The sequence below is a fragment of the Notamacropus eugenii genome, chromosome 1 (assembly GCF_028372415.1).
Source record: "Notamacropus eugenii isolate mMacEug1 chromosome 1, mMacEug1.pri_v2, whole genome shotgun sequence".
In the NCBI taxonomy this organism is placed as follows: Eukaryota; Metazoa; Chordata; class Mammalia; order Diprotodontia; family Macropodidae; genus Notamacropus; species Notamacropus eugenii.
This window is the reverse complement of record NC_092872.1, coordinates 242,164,721-242,182,398: the sequence shown is the minus strand read 5'-3', so window position 1 is coordinate 242,182,398 and position 17,678 is coordinate 242,164,721. Positions and strand designations below refer to the sequence as shown.

Sequence of the window (17,678 nt, the reverse complement as noted above, 5' to 3'; positions counted from 1 at the left end):
AATAAAATATTAAAAAAATTTTTAATTAAGAACCTCTGTTCTAGGGGGTTCACATACACCCCTCAGTAATGCTTCTTGGTTTTAGCCATGAGGTCCCTTTAGCCCCAATCCTGGTTCTCTCAGAATTCCAGGGGTCATCGGAAGAGGCCACAGCCACTTTCCTTGATGCCAACTTTGAAGGACAGGGATGTCACCAAAATGTCAAACTCATCAGAAACTATATAAGGATCCTTTTAGGAATTTCCCTCTTCTGGGGGTTGGTAGTACTCCCAGCTTAGACCTACTATGAATCTAGCACCCTAAGGCTACCTCCAGAGGAAGCAAGATAGCCTGGGCTTATTCTTCCAATTCCTTGTGCCCTGGGACCCCGGATTCTAATGTACTTGGTTAAGTCTGGGATCCTTTGAGCCCCCTTATAGAACTTATCAGTATCCATCCACATGCAGCCTGTGCCTCTCAGCTGAGGAAGCCACAGACTGTCGTTTTATCTCAAAAGGCCATTGATCCATTCCCCTCATTCTTCTTTCTCTGTATTAAAGTCACCTTCTCTTTCTTTTACCTTCCCCAACTTGGTCTAGGAGAAAAACACTGGCCTTGTGATAGGAGCCCTGAGTTCTAGGCCCAGCTTTACAATGTACAAGTTGGGTGGCCATGAGAAAATTGTTTTTCTTTCTATCCTCCTCAGTCCTGAGTTAGCTGAATTAGATGAGGGGTTCCTACCCTTTTTGTGTGTGTCAACATGATGAAATTCCTGGACCCTCTCTCAGAAGATATATATATATATATATATATATATAAAGATAGATAGATATAGATAATAAATTCGAACTATTTGAAAGCAATGCTAAATTTCAGTTAGAAGTTAGTAAACATAAAGAGGTGTTTTTTTTCTTATCCAGATTTATAGACACTTTGAAATCCATCCAAGGCACCCCTTGAGGGGCCTTTAAATTCCAGCATGTTACATACCCCCGAAATAGATGATATCTTTAAAGTTCTCCTCAGGTAAACATCCAACATTTCCCTTGAGGCATGGTGACTAAATGTGTAGTCTAGGGAGGGATGTCCCATGGAGGCTTTGTTTGAAAAGTCCTGTCATGATGATGGCAGTCTCCCTCAGACCCTCAGATCAGGAATAAAGCAGAGCCTGAGTCTGGGCCCAGATCACCCTAGACTAGATAGGGGCCACAGAGAATCAAAAGATTTAATTGCGGGGGAGGAAGGGACCGGTTTTGTCCATGTGGGTGAAGCAGAGAATGCCAAGGGGTCTGGGAGAAGACAAGTTGTATTCTGTCCTAAGTGCCTGGCTCCAGCTTCAGGCTTTTCTCTCTGTCTTATCACATCTTCTGATGCCATTTAATGAGAGAGGGAAGCAGAGGCCTCCCACTGGTTTCCTTACAGATGGAATTAGGTCAAGTGGGCCTTGATATATGTGGAAATTTGACCAGGGCAGGCCCTGTTCCCAGGGTGGGGAGTTAGTCACTGTGATAGACAAAGCCTGAGACATATCCCAGCCTGCTCTTCTCCTCCTCTGGGAGGCTAATTAGTTCACCTAGAATAATAACCAAAAAAGATAAGAACAAAATAATAATAATAGCTTCCATTTACATGTTACTTTAAGTTTTGAAAAAGGACTCAACTATAACATCTCCACTTGATGAGAGAAGCTATCCTTGAACTCCATTACTGTATGGTCAAGATTATAGCAGATGAGGGAAAGGGGACGCAGCTCCCACTTCCATCAAAACTGATTGTGAAAAGCTATTAAATTTACAAAACATTGTAATGACCTTGTGATATTCTGGTCCTTATCCCCATTTTATGGATGAGCCAACTGAGGCTCAGAGAAAGACAGCCACATCGATTATAGTCTCAGAGGCAGGACTCGAATCTAGGTCTACCTAACTCCATTCATTTCCTCCCTCAATTCAGATCACCATCTATTAAAACAGCTTTGTAGAAAGTCACAGAACCCTCCTAACATCTTTCCCTTAGTCTTTCTCTTCCTACCACACCCAGGTTCTGTAAGCACAGGTTTTATTGTGTTGTACTCAAGAACTTTCCATAGTTTCCTATTGCTTGTAGAATAAAGTCTAAACTCTTTATCTTGGCATTCAAAGCCTTCTACAATCTGGTCCTTGCCTTTCTTTCTAATGTAACTTCTCACTAAGGTTTACTCAGCGCTCCATAAAACATGCCACTGGCTAGCAGTGTGACTTTGGGCAAGTCACTGTCCCTTCTCTGAACCAAAGTTTGTAATAATAGTTCACAATGATTATTGATTTAAGGTTTGCCAAGTAGGTTGCACACATTATCTCATTTAAACCTTATAATATATGATATAGTAGTTATTATCATCCCCATTTTACAGAATGGGAATCTCAGGTTACACAGTTAATAAGTAAATATGTATGGTAGAATCTGAACCCATGTCTTCCAGATGCCACATCCATTTCTCTCTGTGCATCACTACTCTCCCATGTCTGCCTCTTGTAAATGGAGGGGGTTAAACCAGATGATTTTGTGGATGAGCCTTGAGGCTTTAGTGGACAGTAAGCTCAGACTGTATCCATGGTACAACATGACAACTGAAAAAACCTCATGCCATCCTTGACTGAGTAAAGACAGAGGTGGTGTCCAGAATGAGGAAGGCAAGAGTGGCCCTATTGCACTTTGCCCTGGCCTTCCCAGATCTGGAATATTGCTTCCAGCACTGGCTGCCACATTTGAGGAAGGCCCATGGCAGACTGGAGAGGAAGACAAGCCAAGTCATTAGAGGGTCACTTAAAGACACTGGGCCAGCCTGGAGAAGAAATGACTTGGAGGGGCCAGAAAGAACTGTCTTGTAAAAGAAGGAGTCATTTCCTTCTCCTTGCCCCAGCAGACAAAAGAAGGCACAACAGATAAAAGATATTTTATAAAGAGACTTTTAGTTCACACTTCCAAACAACTAAAGCCACCCAAAAGAAGAAGGGGTGGCATCTTCATAGAAGATATTTAAATAGAGGTTGGATGATCATGTACTGGGGATGCTGTAGAGGTCATTTTTGTTCAGGTAGGGGTTAGACCAGGCATATTCATTCATTCACTCATTCATTCCTTCATCCATGTAATAAGCACCTACTACGTACAAGGGACTGTGCAATGGAACATAAAGACAAGATTCCTGAAATTCCTTCCCATTCTGAGATTCTGAAATCCTCCCACATTCTGCCCTTCACACCTCAGTGGCCCAGTGGATAGAACGCTGGAACTGCAGTCAGGAAGACCTGAGTTCAAATTCAGCCCCCAGACACTTCCTAGATATAAATGCAGCCCTAGGCAAGTCATTCAACCTTCACCAGTCTCAGTTTCCCAAACTACAGAATGAGGAGAATAATAGCACCTACCTCCCAGGCTTGTTGTCAAGATCAATAAAACAATATTTATGAAGCATTTGAAACAGTGCCTGGCATAGTGGAATCACTACATATAAATGTGTATTCCTTTTCCTTCCCCCTTTACTAGTTTAATTCTGTTCACCTAGAATGCTCTTCCCTCTGACTATTTAAGACCTGGCCATGTTTCAAGGTCTACTTCAATTCCTGGTGATTTCTCCCCATTCTAAGCTGCTTTAACAATTACTGTCTGTATCAATTCATTTGGCGGTATTCAAAATGTCTTCCTTTATTGGCTTGAACTGTTAAGGAAATCTTTTACTTAACTCTAGTTTCAAGGTAATAAGTCACTGTCTTCAGGCTGTCTGCCCTCCAGAAAGGTAGCTCTTTCCTAGGATCCTAGGAATTCAGAGCTAAAGGGGCCTTAGAGCCCACCTGAGTCAACTCACTCTCTCTCTCTCTCTCTCTCTCTCTCTCTCTTTCTCTGCAATACAGAAAATTCCTTCCCTTTAGAAAAGGATTCACTGTAAAATCCAATTCAATTCAACAAACATTTATGGAACACCTACCATGTTCAAGGTAATATCCTAAGTACCAAAGGTATAAAACACAAATAGCTCCTGCCCTCAAGGATGTGACACTATATAATTCCATAAAAGAGGGAGTTCAGTTAGCCTCTCTGGTACTATGATACAAAATTCTAAGCTGCATACAACTTTTCGGAAAATTTGTGCAGTACACAGGCAGATATGTATGCTTTCCACCAAGCAAGGAAATCAAAGTCAACTGTCCATTTCTGAGGTGGGCTTGACAGAACTTGGCATTTAATGGACTGTGGTGAATGAGAGAAAGAGAGGCATGAAGTAATACTCCAAGGTTTTGAGTCTGGGTGACTGAACAGATGTTAAATTGAGCGTTAGAAATTGGAAGCTGGTGTGAGATTATGGAAGCAAACAAAGCCCTCCCTGCTCCCTCTTTTAGAAATACTAAGAAAGCATTTTAATTAGGGAAGTGATTAGGGAAGTGATTAGACAAGAGTACAGAGTCCTTGGATTAAGTCATTTTGACCAGATTACGATCAGACTCTGAAACCTCTTAAGATCATCTTTGACCATCTCAAAAAGAGAACTTTGTGATGGGGGTGGTCAAAGATGGATTGAGTGATTTTAAGAAATAATTTGTGACTGTTATTCCAAGTGGCAAAGCAAACTGTTGACTGAACTTTATTACCTTACCCTGAGCTCTATCATTCAGTATAATTATTTTTATCATATTGTGAAAGTTCAACCTTGTCCAAAAATCTTAAAAATTGGGACAGCAAAATGACTTGTGTTAGATTTTCAAGGGTATGAGGGGAACCTTGGCAGTTTAGAAATTTCTCCCTCTCTTCAGAATGAATCTTGAATTAGAAGAATGACAAATTAATTAAAATTGCTTCTGGCAGGCCTGTGCTTCCAACACAGAATGTATTATTTTTTTTTTCTTTTGACAAGGGTAAAGTTTGGGACATTTTGAATTTAAGGAGTCAGCTTAAGCCACAACTCAACAGTAAACTCAGTCCTAAAGGAAGAGAGAATCAATGAGAAAAGATGGTGGGGCCAGTTGGATTAGAAATAGCCTGGCTGCAAAATTAATATCCCTTTCTCCTGGGTCTCTTCTGGCAGGTGGCAGAGTCCCCGTTACCCCTTGAAGAAGCTAACCGCCATGCAGAGACCACCTGGGGCCACTTGGCACCAGCCCAAAAGGAAAGCATCATAATCACACTCCATGGAGCTGTGGACCTGCCCCCTCAAAAGAATGGCTCCAAACCCTTGGCCTTTGTGATAGCGTAAGTACCTGGTAGGGTGTGGGGGGGTGGGGGATTGTCAAGAACAGGTCCTAGGGTCATATATACTTTATATATACTTCATAACGTATAGGTATTAGAGATACACTTACCAGAGGTATGAATATTGGGTATGTAAAACTCCAGAGGTTGACAACAAGAGTCCAAAGAAAATTATAGGACAATATGAAGAGTGAAGTGTGAGTACCTGGGCTGTGAAGGACTATTGGAGGATTGAATACTGAGGGGTCAAGTCCTTGAAATCTAGGGATGTGAGGGGATGAAAATCAGAAACACAAATACCAGATTTTGAACCAAGAGTAGTAGCAGTGTTTGTGTGTCTGTCCATGTGTGTTCCTGTACATGTGGCCAGAGAGAATGTCTTTTGTTGTAGAATAATGCAATGGAGAGATTTGGAGTTAGACTCAAAGGTATGTGATTTTCATCCCATCCCTTCCATTTATTACCTGGGTGACCTTAAGCAAGTACTTTCTATTTTTGGGTCCTGGGTTCTTAATCTGTAAAATGAGGGGAGCAGACAATCTCTCTAAAGTTCCTTCCATCTCTGAATGGATGGTCCTGGGTTCCTTTGTCACAGCAGCCATGTTGAAAACACTGAAGCAGTTTTGAGGCTTGTATAGACCAGGATCATACCTTGAAATCTGGTCTGCAATGGGTTAGATATTCTTTGCCTGATGTTTCCTGATGGCTCCTGTCACAAGCTGGCACCTCGGCTTCCTCCCTCACCCTTCTATCCTGATTTCTTAGGTTCTCTGATGTAGTCCCATTATCTTCCTCCCAGGCCCTTCCTAACAGGTGACTCTGGGCTACTCTGGCCCCAGAGGAGCAGGGTGAGATAAAGCCTGTCTGTCCCAAAGGAACACATGGATCCAGATGTGGAGGGGACTTCAGAAGCATCCAGTCTAACCCTCTTAAATCTGAGTGTTCTGATCCCCATTTCCAGCTCTCTCTTTCCTCTCTATCTTAGCAGTCTTTCATTCAGTTCAATCCAATTTTAAAAGCATTTATTAGTCAATCCATTGATAAGCATTTATCAAATATCTACTATGTACAACACAGTAAGCAAGTCACGTAACCCTGTTTACCTCAGTTTCCTCATCTGTAAAATGAGCCAGAGAAGGAAATAACAAACCAGTCCAGTATCTTTGGCAGGAAAACCCCAAATAGGGTCATGGAGAGTCAGACGCATCTGAAACAACTTAAACAACAGAACAAAAGAGAGCGCTAACAACAGAGGAATAAGCAAAAGATCTCATTCATAGGAAGAAGTAGCTTTGAAGGGTGCTAGAGATTCCAAGAGGCAGAGTTAAAGAGAACACCTCCTCCCCCAAGGTGCCCTCTCCACACGTCTGGCCTGGCACCTGCTGGTGCTGATCTACACTATCCCACCCAGGATAGGGGGCTGGAATGGGCCAATTCAAGTCAATAAGCATTTATAAAGCACCCACTATGTGCTGGGCGCCAAGAGGGTAAAGGAAAAATAAGTACAATGAAAAACAAAAGAGTCCCTTCTCTGTTAACCCCTTCAAGGTGGAGAATGAGATGAAGAACACAGAGTGATCAGAGTAAAAGAATTTGCTTCCTTGGGAGACGGTAGTTGGGGGCACTCAGGGAATGCTTGTGAACATAGAATCCAGATCTCTGAGGACAGAGGAAGAGTGAGCCCAGCACCCTGGCCCCAAGTGGTTCAGGTTCCCAAGTCATGTGTGCCTCGATTTTGTCTAGCTGTGTTCATGGCTGCTTCTTTCCACAAAGGTCTGGGCCTTTGTCTTTTCTCTATCTTCCTCCAGGAATTTAGAGCTCTCTGGGGCATTAAGGGCTGGATAGAAAAGGAAGGAAGAGGAATTGGCTTGGCCTTCACCTTGCTTGGCCTGCAGATACATCCCACCCCCTCCTCCATCAAGGCCTCCTAGGCCATGTTCCCATGTGAGAGCTGGAGGGAGGTCTAGGTTCCCACAGGGTATTTACAGCTCTTGTTATCGCTCAGAATGTCTCAGCAGTCCAGAATGTGGGCATGTTGCAGCTTTCTAGTGGGAACGACTCATTGCCGGGGAGATATGATGAGGGAGGCTTAAAGGGAAGGAGGAGGCATGTCTGAGGCAAGGAGCCAGGTTGGGGAAACCGGGTGGCGGGTTTTCTGCTGTGGCGACCTCTCTGTGTTGTTGCTCAGTTGTTTCAGTCATGTCTGTCTCTTTGTGACCTCATTTGAGGTTTTCTTGGCAAAAATCCTGGAGTGGTTTGCCATTTCCTTCTCCAGCTCATTTTACAGATGAAGAAATTCAGGCAAACCCGGTTCAATGACTTGCCTGGGGTCACATAGCTAATAAGTGTCTGTATTTGAACTCATGAAGATGAGTCTTCTTGAGTCTAAACCCAATGCTTGATCCACTGTGCCACCTATCTTCCCTGACCTCTCCATAACAACCTCCTTACCCACCTCATCCATTTCTTGATGATCATACCATCTCTGTCTGTCTCTCTCTCTCTCTATCTCTGTCTCTGTCTCTGTCTCTCTCCTTTTCTCTCTCTATGTCTACCTGTATCTAGATTATTTTGTATATATATTTGCTTATTTCACTCCCATTTAGATTGCAAGCAAGAACTGTCTTTTGTCTCTTTTTGTAATCCCAGTGCTTAGTCTCCTTAAGAAAGTGGGATTTACACATATCAAACTGTTTCTTAGAAAAGAATAAAGGATGTTGGATAGCATACTGCTTGATGGAATGGTACCTTGTTCCTTCCTCAGTTAAATTTCTCAGAAATGGAGAAAGAGCAAGCCTTCAGGTGACCAGGCACCAGTTCAATGGGTTGACTCTGGGGACACAAGTCATTCTTAGTCGCTTATGTAAGCAATCTGACAGATTCAAGATAGAGCTCTGCTTCCTTCTGGCTGCTTTGAGACAAAGGTCACTTTATAAGGGTCCTCATTCTTCCAAGAACACATACACAGATGAGATGGATTCCAGGCAAGGTCCATTAATACATTCACAGAACATGGAGCAGGATTTGTAGATTACTGCTGGTGAGAGAGTTCTCTGGATGCACCAAGGAGTCAATCAACTAATATTTTTTAAATGCCTACCACGTGTGATCACTGCACTAAGGGCTAGGATACAAAAGAGGTCCTTGCCCTCAGGGTGCTCATGATCTAAATGGGAAAGACCACAAGCAAATAAATATGTACAAACAAGCTCTATACAGAATAAATAGGAAATAATTAACAGAGGGGAAGCATTAGAATAAAGAGGGATTGAGAAAGGCTTCCTGTAGAAGGTGGGATTTTAGTTGAGATATGAAGGAAGCCGGGAGGTGTATTGGTGAGGAGAAAGAGCATTCCAAGCATGAAGGACAACTAGAAGAAATGCCCAGCATAGAGAGATGAGATGTCTGGTTCACTGAACAGCAAAGAGGCAGGTGTCACTGACTAAAGAGTACTTGTCAAAGGAGTAAGGTATAAGAAGACTGCCCAGGTAGGAGGGGATGGGTTAGGAGGGGTTTTGAAGACCAAACAAGAGGGCTTTATATCTGATCCAGGAGGTGATAGAGAGTTTGAGGAAAGGGATGACTCACACTTTAGAAAAATCACTTTAGTGGCTGCATGAAAGATGGATAGGAGTGGGGAGAGATTGGAGGCAGGCAGTTATTTCCATTGTCCAAACCTGACATGCTGGGGGACTGTACCAAAGTGGTGGCCATAGGAGGGGTGAAAAGGGGTCATATTCAAGAGATGTTAAAAAGTGGAAATTGAGAGGGTATAGCAACAAACAGATTGGATATAAGGGGGTGAGGGATAGTGAGGACTCCTAGATCGCCTGCCTGAGGAATGGAAGTATGGTGTTGTCTTCTATAGCAATATGGAAATTAGAAGCAGGGATGGTTTAGGGAGAAAGATAATGAATTCAGTTGGCAATGTTGAGATTTGACTGGAATCCAGTTCAAGATGTCTAAAAGGCAGTTGGAGATGTGAGATTGGAGGTGAGCAGAAAGGCTGGGACAGGAAAGGTATATCGAAGAATCATCAGCATAGAGATGGCCATTTAATCTATGGGAGCTGATGAGATCACCAAATGAAGCAGTATAGAGAGAAAAGAGAAGAGAGTCCAGACTAGAACTCCATGAGTGGGATACCTATGGTTAGAAGGTAGGATCTGGAGGAGGACCCCAAAAATGAGACCAAGAAGGTGGTAGAGGTAATCTTGTGCTAGTTCAGATGAAACTCTGGATGGTAGCCTCTCCTCAGGGCATACAGGAAATAGAAAGCTAGTGGTCAGAGGAAGGACTCACTCCACTTAGGGCAGCCAGGTGATGCAACACGTGAAGTGCCAGACCTGGAGTCAGGAAGATCTGAGTTCAAATCTAGCCTCAGGCACTTCCTAGTTATATGACCCTGGGCAAATCACTTAGCCTTCATTTCTCTTAGTTTCCTCATCTGTAAAATGGGAATGATACTAGCACCTACCTTCCAGGGTTGTTAAGTGCTTAGCACAGTGTCTGGCACCTAGTAATTTCTATATAAAGGTTGGCTATTATTATTATTAATCAGGATCATTATTCTGACTTGAGGCTAGAGATCAGTTGGGTGCAGCAGGAGGATGAAGTCTTGCACATGGGAGATTGTCATGTTGGCACAGATAGAAGTCAGCCTGTTACTTGCTCAAGTTCCCTCAAGGGCACGAGCAGCAAGGGGAGGAAGATGGTAGTGTCACTGGCTTTGCAGAAGCCTCTCTGTAGAGCCCCACATCTTCCATCCTGCAGTTTCTGGCTCTAGACAGATGATGAACAGACCACCAGTGCAGGAGGGTGTTCCTGCCATTGTGTTGTGCCTGATGGGCTGACAGCCTTCACCAAAGAGGGGACGTCTGCTGCTGCTGAAGAAGACACAATTCCAACACTGCTCTCTTCTCCCATGCCTAGCACAGTCATCTCTATTTCAGCCTAGCATTCCTGGGAAATCTCCCGCTGATTCCAGTTTTGTGACTGTGAGATTATTTACAATTGGACCTCAGCAGTCTCGTCAGCCCCTCTGACCATTCTATTTTAAGAACAGATACGGCTTTTTTGGGGGGGTTGATATCAGTCAGGGGTGGGTTCCTTATCACTGAAAGGTACAATAAGTGTTCTGTTTTGTCAAGAAAGTTTAATGATGGTTGGAGTAACCCAGGAAGGTTTCGTTCACTCCTGGTCCTCATGTATCAGCCATCCATTAAGACCTGAATGGGCAACAGGATCCCCCTGTCCCCTTCTCCTCTTGGTTCATCCTTGGTTGTCAGACAACTGAGTTAATGTGGAAAGTGTACTGGGCTCAAGGTCTAAAAAACCTAGATTTGAGTCCTGCTGTGACACATAATAGCAGTGAGACCTTGGGTAAGTCTTTTACCTCTCCAGTCACCTGAGAGATCAGTGATCTCATTGTGATATGAGAATAACTTCAGATGTTAGTCATAAAACATCCATACTTGCCCATGGAAGTTTTCCATGGCTTACCATAAACATGTTATGGGACAAGGTTCAAGAAGCATTCCTATCTTTCTCTTGGTCTCAATCGCATGCACTGCCCAATGACTACACTCTCCCTGGCCCTGTGGCCTGCCTAATTTGTTTTTGCTTATGTGTTGATGACATTTTTTACATCAGTTATTTTTCTCTTTCCTTGTTTGTATGATTACTCATTCCTCATAAAGTACAAATTAAGGTTTCTTGATCAGCCTTCCTAGCGACATTGTTGGGAGGAAAGCATTTTAGACAATAAAGTATCTTAGAAATTTAGGTCAATATCCAGAGAGGGTCTATAATAATAGCTATTACAAGCTCCCTTCTTGCCTAAGTTTTTAGCTTTTCCTGCCTTGTTCTACCACCTTTTCCTAGGGAAGTGGACTGGCTGTTACCATCACTATGAGTGGCCCCTTAGAATGCTCTGAGCCTTCTCTATCCTGCCTGAGGCATGAACAAACCCCCTTTCCTCCTAGTTCAGATATAACAAAGTGAAGATTTGTGAAAAGCTGCCAGAAAACCAGAGGAAAAGGGAGCAGAAGCAAGTGGTAAAAGCAGAGAATTCTACAGAGCAGACCTCTCATCCTAATGTGACTTAGTGTGTCATTTCCTACAAGCTTTGCTGGCTCAGAGGATGAGATGCTCAGCCTCCATGGGTCCTCTTTGCCTCCCAGACCTGCCTGGGTGGGCTACTAGACTGAGATCCTCAGATCCTTCATTCAAGGGAGATTGAGGTTGGCGCCTGGATTCTCTTCCTAGTCCTATTAACCCACAGAAGAGACTGCTAACCAGTATAATCTGTTCCATACAGTTCTAGCACACATTAACCGCCTTCTTACAAGGGTCTCAGCTTGTATGATGGAACTTATCTGATATGTTCTAGTGGCAATTTCTTTTTCTGGTACAGGTGCCTTTGTCCTGGTTGTCCAAACCCTTGCTCTTACCCCCAGGTCTGTTTTCCTCAGCTCAAGGGCCATCTTCTGTATGCAACCTTTCCTGCCCTCCTTCCCATCCACACCCAGTTGCTAGTTCTCTCTTCTCAAAATGCTTACCAATTGATAAGTCAATGGTTTATAAGCGCTTTCAATTCTGAGATTCTGTGATCTTTCAAACCACTGTGAAGTCCATCGGGATGGCAGAACCTGAGTCTTCTCCTCCTGACTCTTCCATATAGCCTGGCTCATCACAGGGTCAGGCACAGAGGAGGTGCCTGGGTAGAGATTTGCAGATTGGCTCATGGAGGCAAACACCTGGTTGCTATAGCAATAATCACCTTGGGAACAAGAGGATTTGAGCAGAGAAGAGATGCCCTAATACAACAGGTGAAACACCTGCTCATTGTGTGTGGGTGGGTAGGTGGAGATTTCCAGCACACTTTGCCTCCTTTTCCTCCCCTCAGCCCTTGCTACATTTTTTTTTCCTTTTCTCCCCTCCTTTCCTCCCTCATATTCTGCACACTCCTCATTTTCATGTAGATGGGGATTGTATCATGAGAGGACAGGTTGGGGGGATGAGGGAAAAGGGGAAAACCTGTTTGGAAGAACAAACTCTCCTTTTAATAGAGAGCTTGGTTTACCTTCTTCCTGGCAGGCCCCTGGGTTATTTCCATAAACTAATTATCACCAGATGATCTCAGGAGAGTCCAACAACACTAGTAACCAAGATAAGCACAAGCATGTGATTGTCGCAGCTCCCTCTACAATTGTGACAGTCTCCATCACCATGTTACCATGGAAACGCCAAGACTGGATGGGGAGAATGGAGCAGAGTGAACCAGAGCCAGAGCCAGAACCAGATCCAGAGCCAGTCAGTGGGCGTGAGGATCTGGGAATTAGCCATGCAGGGCACATCAAGTTTCCTCTTAGCAAGCACATCGAGGGACTTAGTCTGGGAGGGAGCCAAGTCTGGGACTTGGTGAAAAGAAGCTGACGCTGATGACATCGAACCCAGAGGCAGAGTTGGGGGGGGGGGATTCAGAGGTAGAAGAGGAAGGGGGACTGTGATGGATCTTGGGGGGGGCTAGAGGTGAGTGCCAGCCAAGGAGCAGACGAAGAGGTGTCTGAGATCCAGGGCCCCTGAAGCAGCTGTCACCAACCCCGGCTGCAGGTGATAATGAAATGCTCATGAAAGGAGAAAGACAGGGCTGCTAGGAGAGAAGGGAGTCCCAGCTGTCATCAAAAGAAGGAGATGAAAGTCTTATCCAGACCCTCCCCCTTCCCAACTGCCTGACTCTATCCTGAGGACTCTGCCCTCTGCCCCTGGTCAGATCTCAGGTTGAGGCATAGAGAACATTGATGGAGGCAGGGAGGAGAGTGTGAGGTCTCCTCCATTCTGTTCCATCCTGCCCTGTGATTCATTGATCATAGAAAGGTAGGGCTGGAAAAGACCTTTAAAGAACCAACTGCATTCATTATATGGAGAGACATATGGAACATTAGAAAGGGAAGGGGCGAATGGGAAGGAGAGCGGAAGCATTTATTAAGTGCTCACCATGTGTCAGGCATTAAGCTAAGCACTTTACAAATATTATCTTCAGAAAGAACACTGGTTTTCAAGTCAGAAAAATCTGTATTCTGCTTGTTACTATCTATGTGATCTTGGGCAAGTTGTTTAAATGCCCTGGCCTCACTTTACTCCTCTGTAAAACGAAGGAGTTGCACTAAGTGGCCTTCAAAGGTTTGATAGATGCTGTGGAGATGTGGCTTTGAACCAGGGATTGAAAAGACCCCTGTTCTTTCTACCTCTGGGTCCAAGCTCTTATCTCTGTGGCCTGGGCCAAGTGACTGGACTTCTCTGTAAATCCGTCAACCAACAAGCATTTATTAAGCATCTACTTCTAGGCACTTTGCTAAGCTCTGGTCACTGATCAGTCAGTTAACAAGCAATCATTAAGTGCCTACTATGGGCTAGGTATGGTGCTAATCAATGGGGATGCAATGAAAAGAAAAAGTTCCTGCATTTAAGTAGTTTGCATCTAATGAAGGACACACAACCATGGAAGATGGTCTCAGAGGGGAGGGCACTAGGTACTGGGACAATGGGAAAGGCCTCTTACCAAAAGTAGGATTTGAGTATGCTCTTGAGGACATTCCATGGCATGGAAGACAGGCAGCTGGCATAAAGGAGAGGATGGTAGGAGGAGGAAGGGAAAAGGAAGCTATCTTTGAATGGTAACATATGAGGCAAGTTCATCAGCTATGAGGGTGGAGGGAGAAAATATCATTGAAGGTTGGAGGAGAAATGAGGTTTGGAACAGTCACCATGAAGAGTGGGAGAGAAAATCCATAAGGGAAGAGTTGAGCGATTGCCTTGCTGCAGTGAGAGCCCAGTTGAAGCTAGATAGTGTGAACTTGTGGTGGGCCCAGTGGGCAGGGTTTTGTGATTACTCCCAGCTCTGTTCACCAACATGTATGTGATGTGGAGCAAAGGAGTCAGATGATGAGAATAAATCATGCTTGGGCTTGGGCAAGCTTTTGATCATCAATAAGACAAAAAGGTATGAGCTTTGAGAGTAGAGCAAGTAAGAATCCTCATTGGATCAGTTAGATACCTTGCCTAGAGACCAGAAAGGGACACTAATCACAGCTATCTCTACAGGGCTTCCAAAATAAACTCCCCAAGAGTGGCAAGGGAGAATCTTGTATAGTCCCTGTAGGAAATACAGACTCAGAATTTTTATTTTATTTTTATAGGTTGTGGTAAGATCATAGACCCTGTTTGCAGGCACACATTGGGATAGAATAGAGGCACCTATTGTAAATGGCCTTCTAAAGGAGTTTGACTACAAAAGGGAAGAGAGATTATGGGATGATACGGGAGTGAATGAACTATTGGGATAGAAATCTTGAGGCAGTCACATGAGCTTGCTTTCTTATTTATTTATTCTTATTTATATAAGATCGTAGAATTAAGAAGTGAAGGGGGACCTGAGAGACTATTTGGTCTAAGCTCTTCATTTTACAGAGTAAGCTTTGAGAAAGAAAGTGACTTGTTTTGGCTGCCCCCTTCCCCAAAACGGCAGGAAGGCTCTCCCTCCTTTCCTCTGCCTCCAAATCATCCTTCATGACACAACTTAAATATCACTTGCTTCATGAGGTCTTCCCTAGACCCCTGCCCCTCTAAGCTTCTCTTGCCTTCCTTACCCCTAAGATTACCCTGTATGTGTTTGCTGTGTAACTGTATGTGTGTGCATTGCCTTCTGGTAGGATGTGAGCACCTGAGGATGAAGACTCATTTTGCCTTCGTGTCTCCAGTGCCTGGCACATGATATATCATAAGAAATGCTTATTGGTTGGTTGACCCCTTTTAGGGTCTTTCCCACACAGATTCACTGAAGGGCAGAATTTATCTCTCCAGTTGAGATTGCCCTGCCCCCCTCCATTGCCACTACAACCCATCAGACCATCTTAGGCAGGACCCATTGCTTTTACCCCAGGTAAAAATATCCTTCAAGGCCATCCAACATGTAAACTATGACTTTAGTTGGCCTTAATCAGGAGGTAAGGTGAAAATTCTGGCCTTTTTTTCCATTTGGGCTGGTGCTCAAATCCTAAAGCTAACTTGTCGCTGCCCAGTACAATGGATCAAGGAATTAGCACCTGTCTTCTCCCAGGTTTGGCATGAACAAATATGTCAGTAAAAGCTCAGCAATTGAGGATGACATGTGACATGTCAGGAAAGATGGTAGCCAGAAGGGTAGAGTCCATAGTCAGGAGATCAGTCTGAAGTGTTCTCACTTCTAGCCAATGGTAAGGACAGGCCACTTGTAGACTCTTGTTGCCACTGGCCTGCTATTGGGGAGTTAATGATTGACCCACCAGATCAGCTAGCAGGCTGGGCATTGGACCAGGGAGCAGGGCACTGGAAAGGCAAGGAAAGTAGGTTGGAGCCTAGTTGAAACAGTTGTCACACAGAGAAAAATCAAGTTCCCTGTCAATAGACTGAACTCCTATGCTATCAATAGATCTAATCTAGGGGTGGGGAATCTGTGGCCTTCTAGGTCCTTTTGACTGAGTTCAAACTTCACAGAACAAATCCTTTTATTAAGGGGATTTGTTCTTTGAAGTTTGTATTGTCAAAGGGCCACACTTGAGGACCTGGGGGCCACCTGTGGCCTTGAGGTCACAGGTTCCCCACCTCTGATTTCTAGCCACTAGATCCTGACCCTGGTCATAGCCTGGCTCATTGCCCAGGCCAAACAATGAGCCCTGACAATAGACTTAACCCCATCCCTAGCCGTGGAGTAACCCCTAAACTCACAGACTTACTCTTTTTCATACAAAAACCTGAGTTAAAATCCTTTTCTTTCTTCCTCATCTCCTGTCACCCAGACGCCTTCTGCCACTATCTCCTTCCCCTCTGTTTTATATAGCAAGGTGGTCTTTCTTCTTGCTGAGGCAAACCCCTCTACTTGCACAAATGATTCTATTCCATCCCATTTTCCAGGTGATTGGCCATGCTCCCCCATTCTTCATTTACCTTCAATTTCTCCCTATCTCCTGTTTGTTGCCCTGCTGCCTACAAACACAACCATGTCTCTCCTACCCTCAAAGAAGCCTTGCTTGATCTATCCATTCCCCCTTAGCTATCATCATATCTCTCTTCCCTTTTGTGGTCAAACTCTGTGAGAAGCCCATCTACAACAGGTGCTTCCAAGTCTTTCCCTCTCTCTCTTCCATCTTCCAATTTCATCTTTCACTCAAAAACTCCTTTCTCCAAAGCTATGTGTAATCTTTTCATTACCAAATCAAGGGCCTTTTTATCAGTCCTCATTCTTCTTGATGTCTTGATGTCTCTGACATCAGCCTTTGACACTGTTGATTACCCTCTTCTCCTTGACACATTTTCTCTCTAAGTTTGGTGCTCTCTCCTAGTTTTCCTCCTACTTACATGACTGTTCTTTCCTTTGAAGGATTTTTTTCCAAGTCACACATGCTATGAGTATCCCACAGGGCTCTATTTAGGGCCTTCTTTTCTTCACTTATGATCTCATCAATTGTCATAGATTCAACTCTCATCTCAGTTCTAATAACTCTTGAGTCTACTTATCTAGCTAGGGCTGACCTCTAGTACCACATCTCCAACTGTCTATTGGACACCTCAATTTGAATGCTCCATAGACAACTCAATCCAAAATTGAACTCATTATCTTTCCCCCCAAAACCCTCTTCCTAACTTTCCCATTACTGTTAAGGGTACCACCATCCTCCCAGTCACTAGCAACCCTCCTCATTCTCTTTCTCATTTCCCCATATTGAATTTCCAATTTCAATATCTTTTGTGTGTGCTTTCTACTTTCTTCTGATAATACCACCACCCTGGTATGGGCTCTTATCACTTGATCTTCCTGCCACAAGTTTCTTCCCATTAATTGTTGTTTCTCAGTCTTATCCACACTTTAGTGACCTCATTTGGGGTTTTCTTGGCAAAGATACTGCAGTAGTTTGCCATTTTCTTCTACAGTTGATAAAACTGAGGCAAACAGGGTTAAGTGACTTGCCAAGGGTCACACAGCTAGTAATCATCTGAGGCCACATTTGAACTCAGGTCTTCCTGATTCCAGACGTGGTACTCTATCTACTGTGCAATTTAGTTGCCCTTAATTAGTTAATAACTGTTTATTAACTGACCTCGGACTACCTAGGTGACCTGGGGAAAGTCACTTAATCTTTCTTTCCCTGAGTTTCTTCATCTATAAATTGCAAATAATAATCATAACATAACCCTTCAGGGTCGTTGTGATAATTAAATAAAATAATACATAAATTGCTTTGTAAATCTTAAGACACAATATAAATGTTAGCTATCATTATTAAAGGGGGAATGTTTGAAAGAGAGTGGATGCTTCAATGAACTTCATCTCTACTGAAAGAAATGTAGTTCCAGTTCCCTGTCCTGCTCTTGAAAAAAGATTCATTTTTAGGTATGGGGAAGAACATAGCACTGGACAGGGCCATTGAACAGAA

At 43.7% G+C, this 17,678-nt stretch overlaps 1 protein-coding gene across 4 annotated transcripts in view; it reads left to right on the top strand.

Annotated features, from left to right (window-relative positions):
* The window catches only part of CCDC33 (coiled-coil domain containing 33), a 204,134-nt gene that overhangs the window by 19,620 nt on the left and 166,836 nt on the right, over window positions 1-17,678 (top strand). For all 4 annotated transcript variants that reach the window (XM_072628381.1, XM_072628380.1, XM_072628379.1 and 1 more), the window contains exon 2: window positions 5,042-5,205. In XM_072628381.1, coding sequence (XP_072484482.1) covers window positions 5,042-5,205 — 164 coding nt within the window. The remainder of the gene's footprint in view (window positions 1-5,041; window positions 5,206-17,678) is intronic.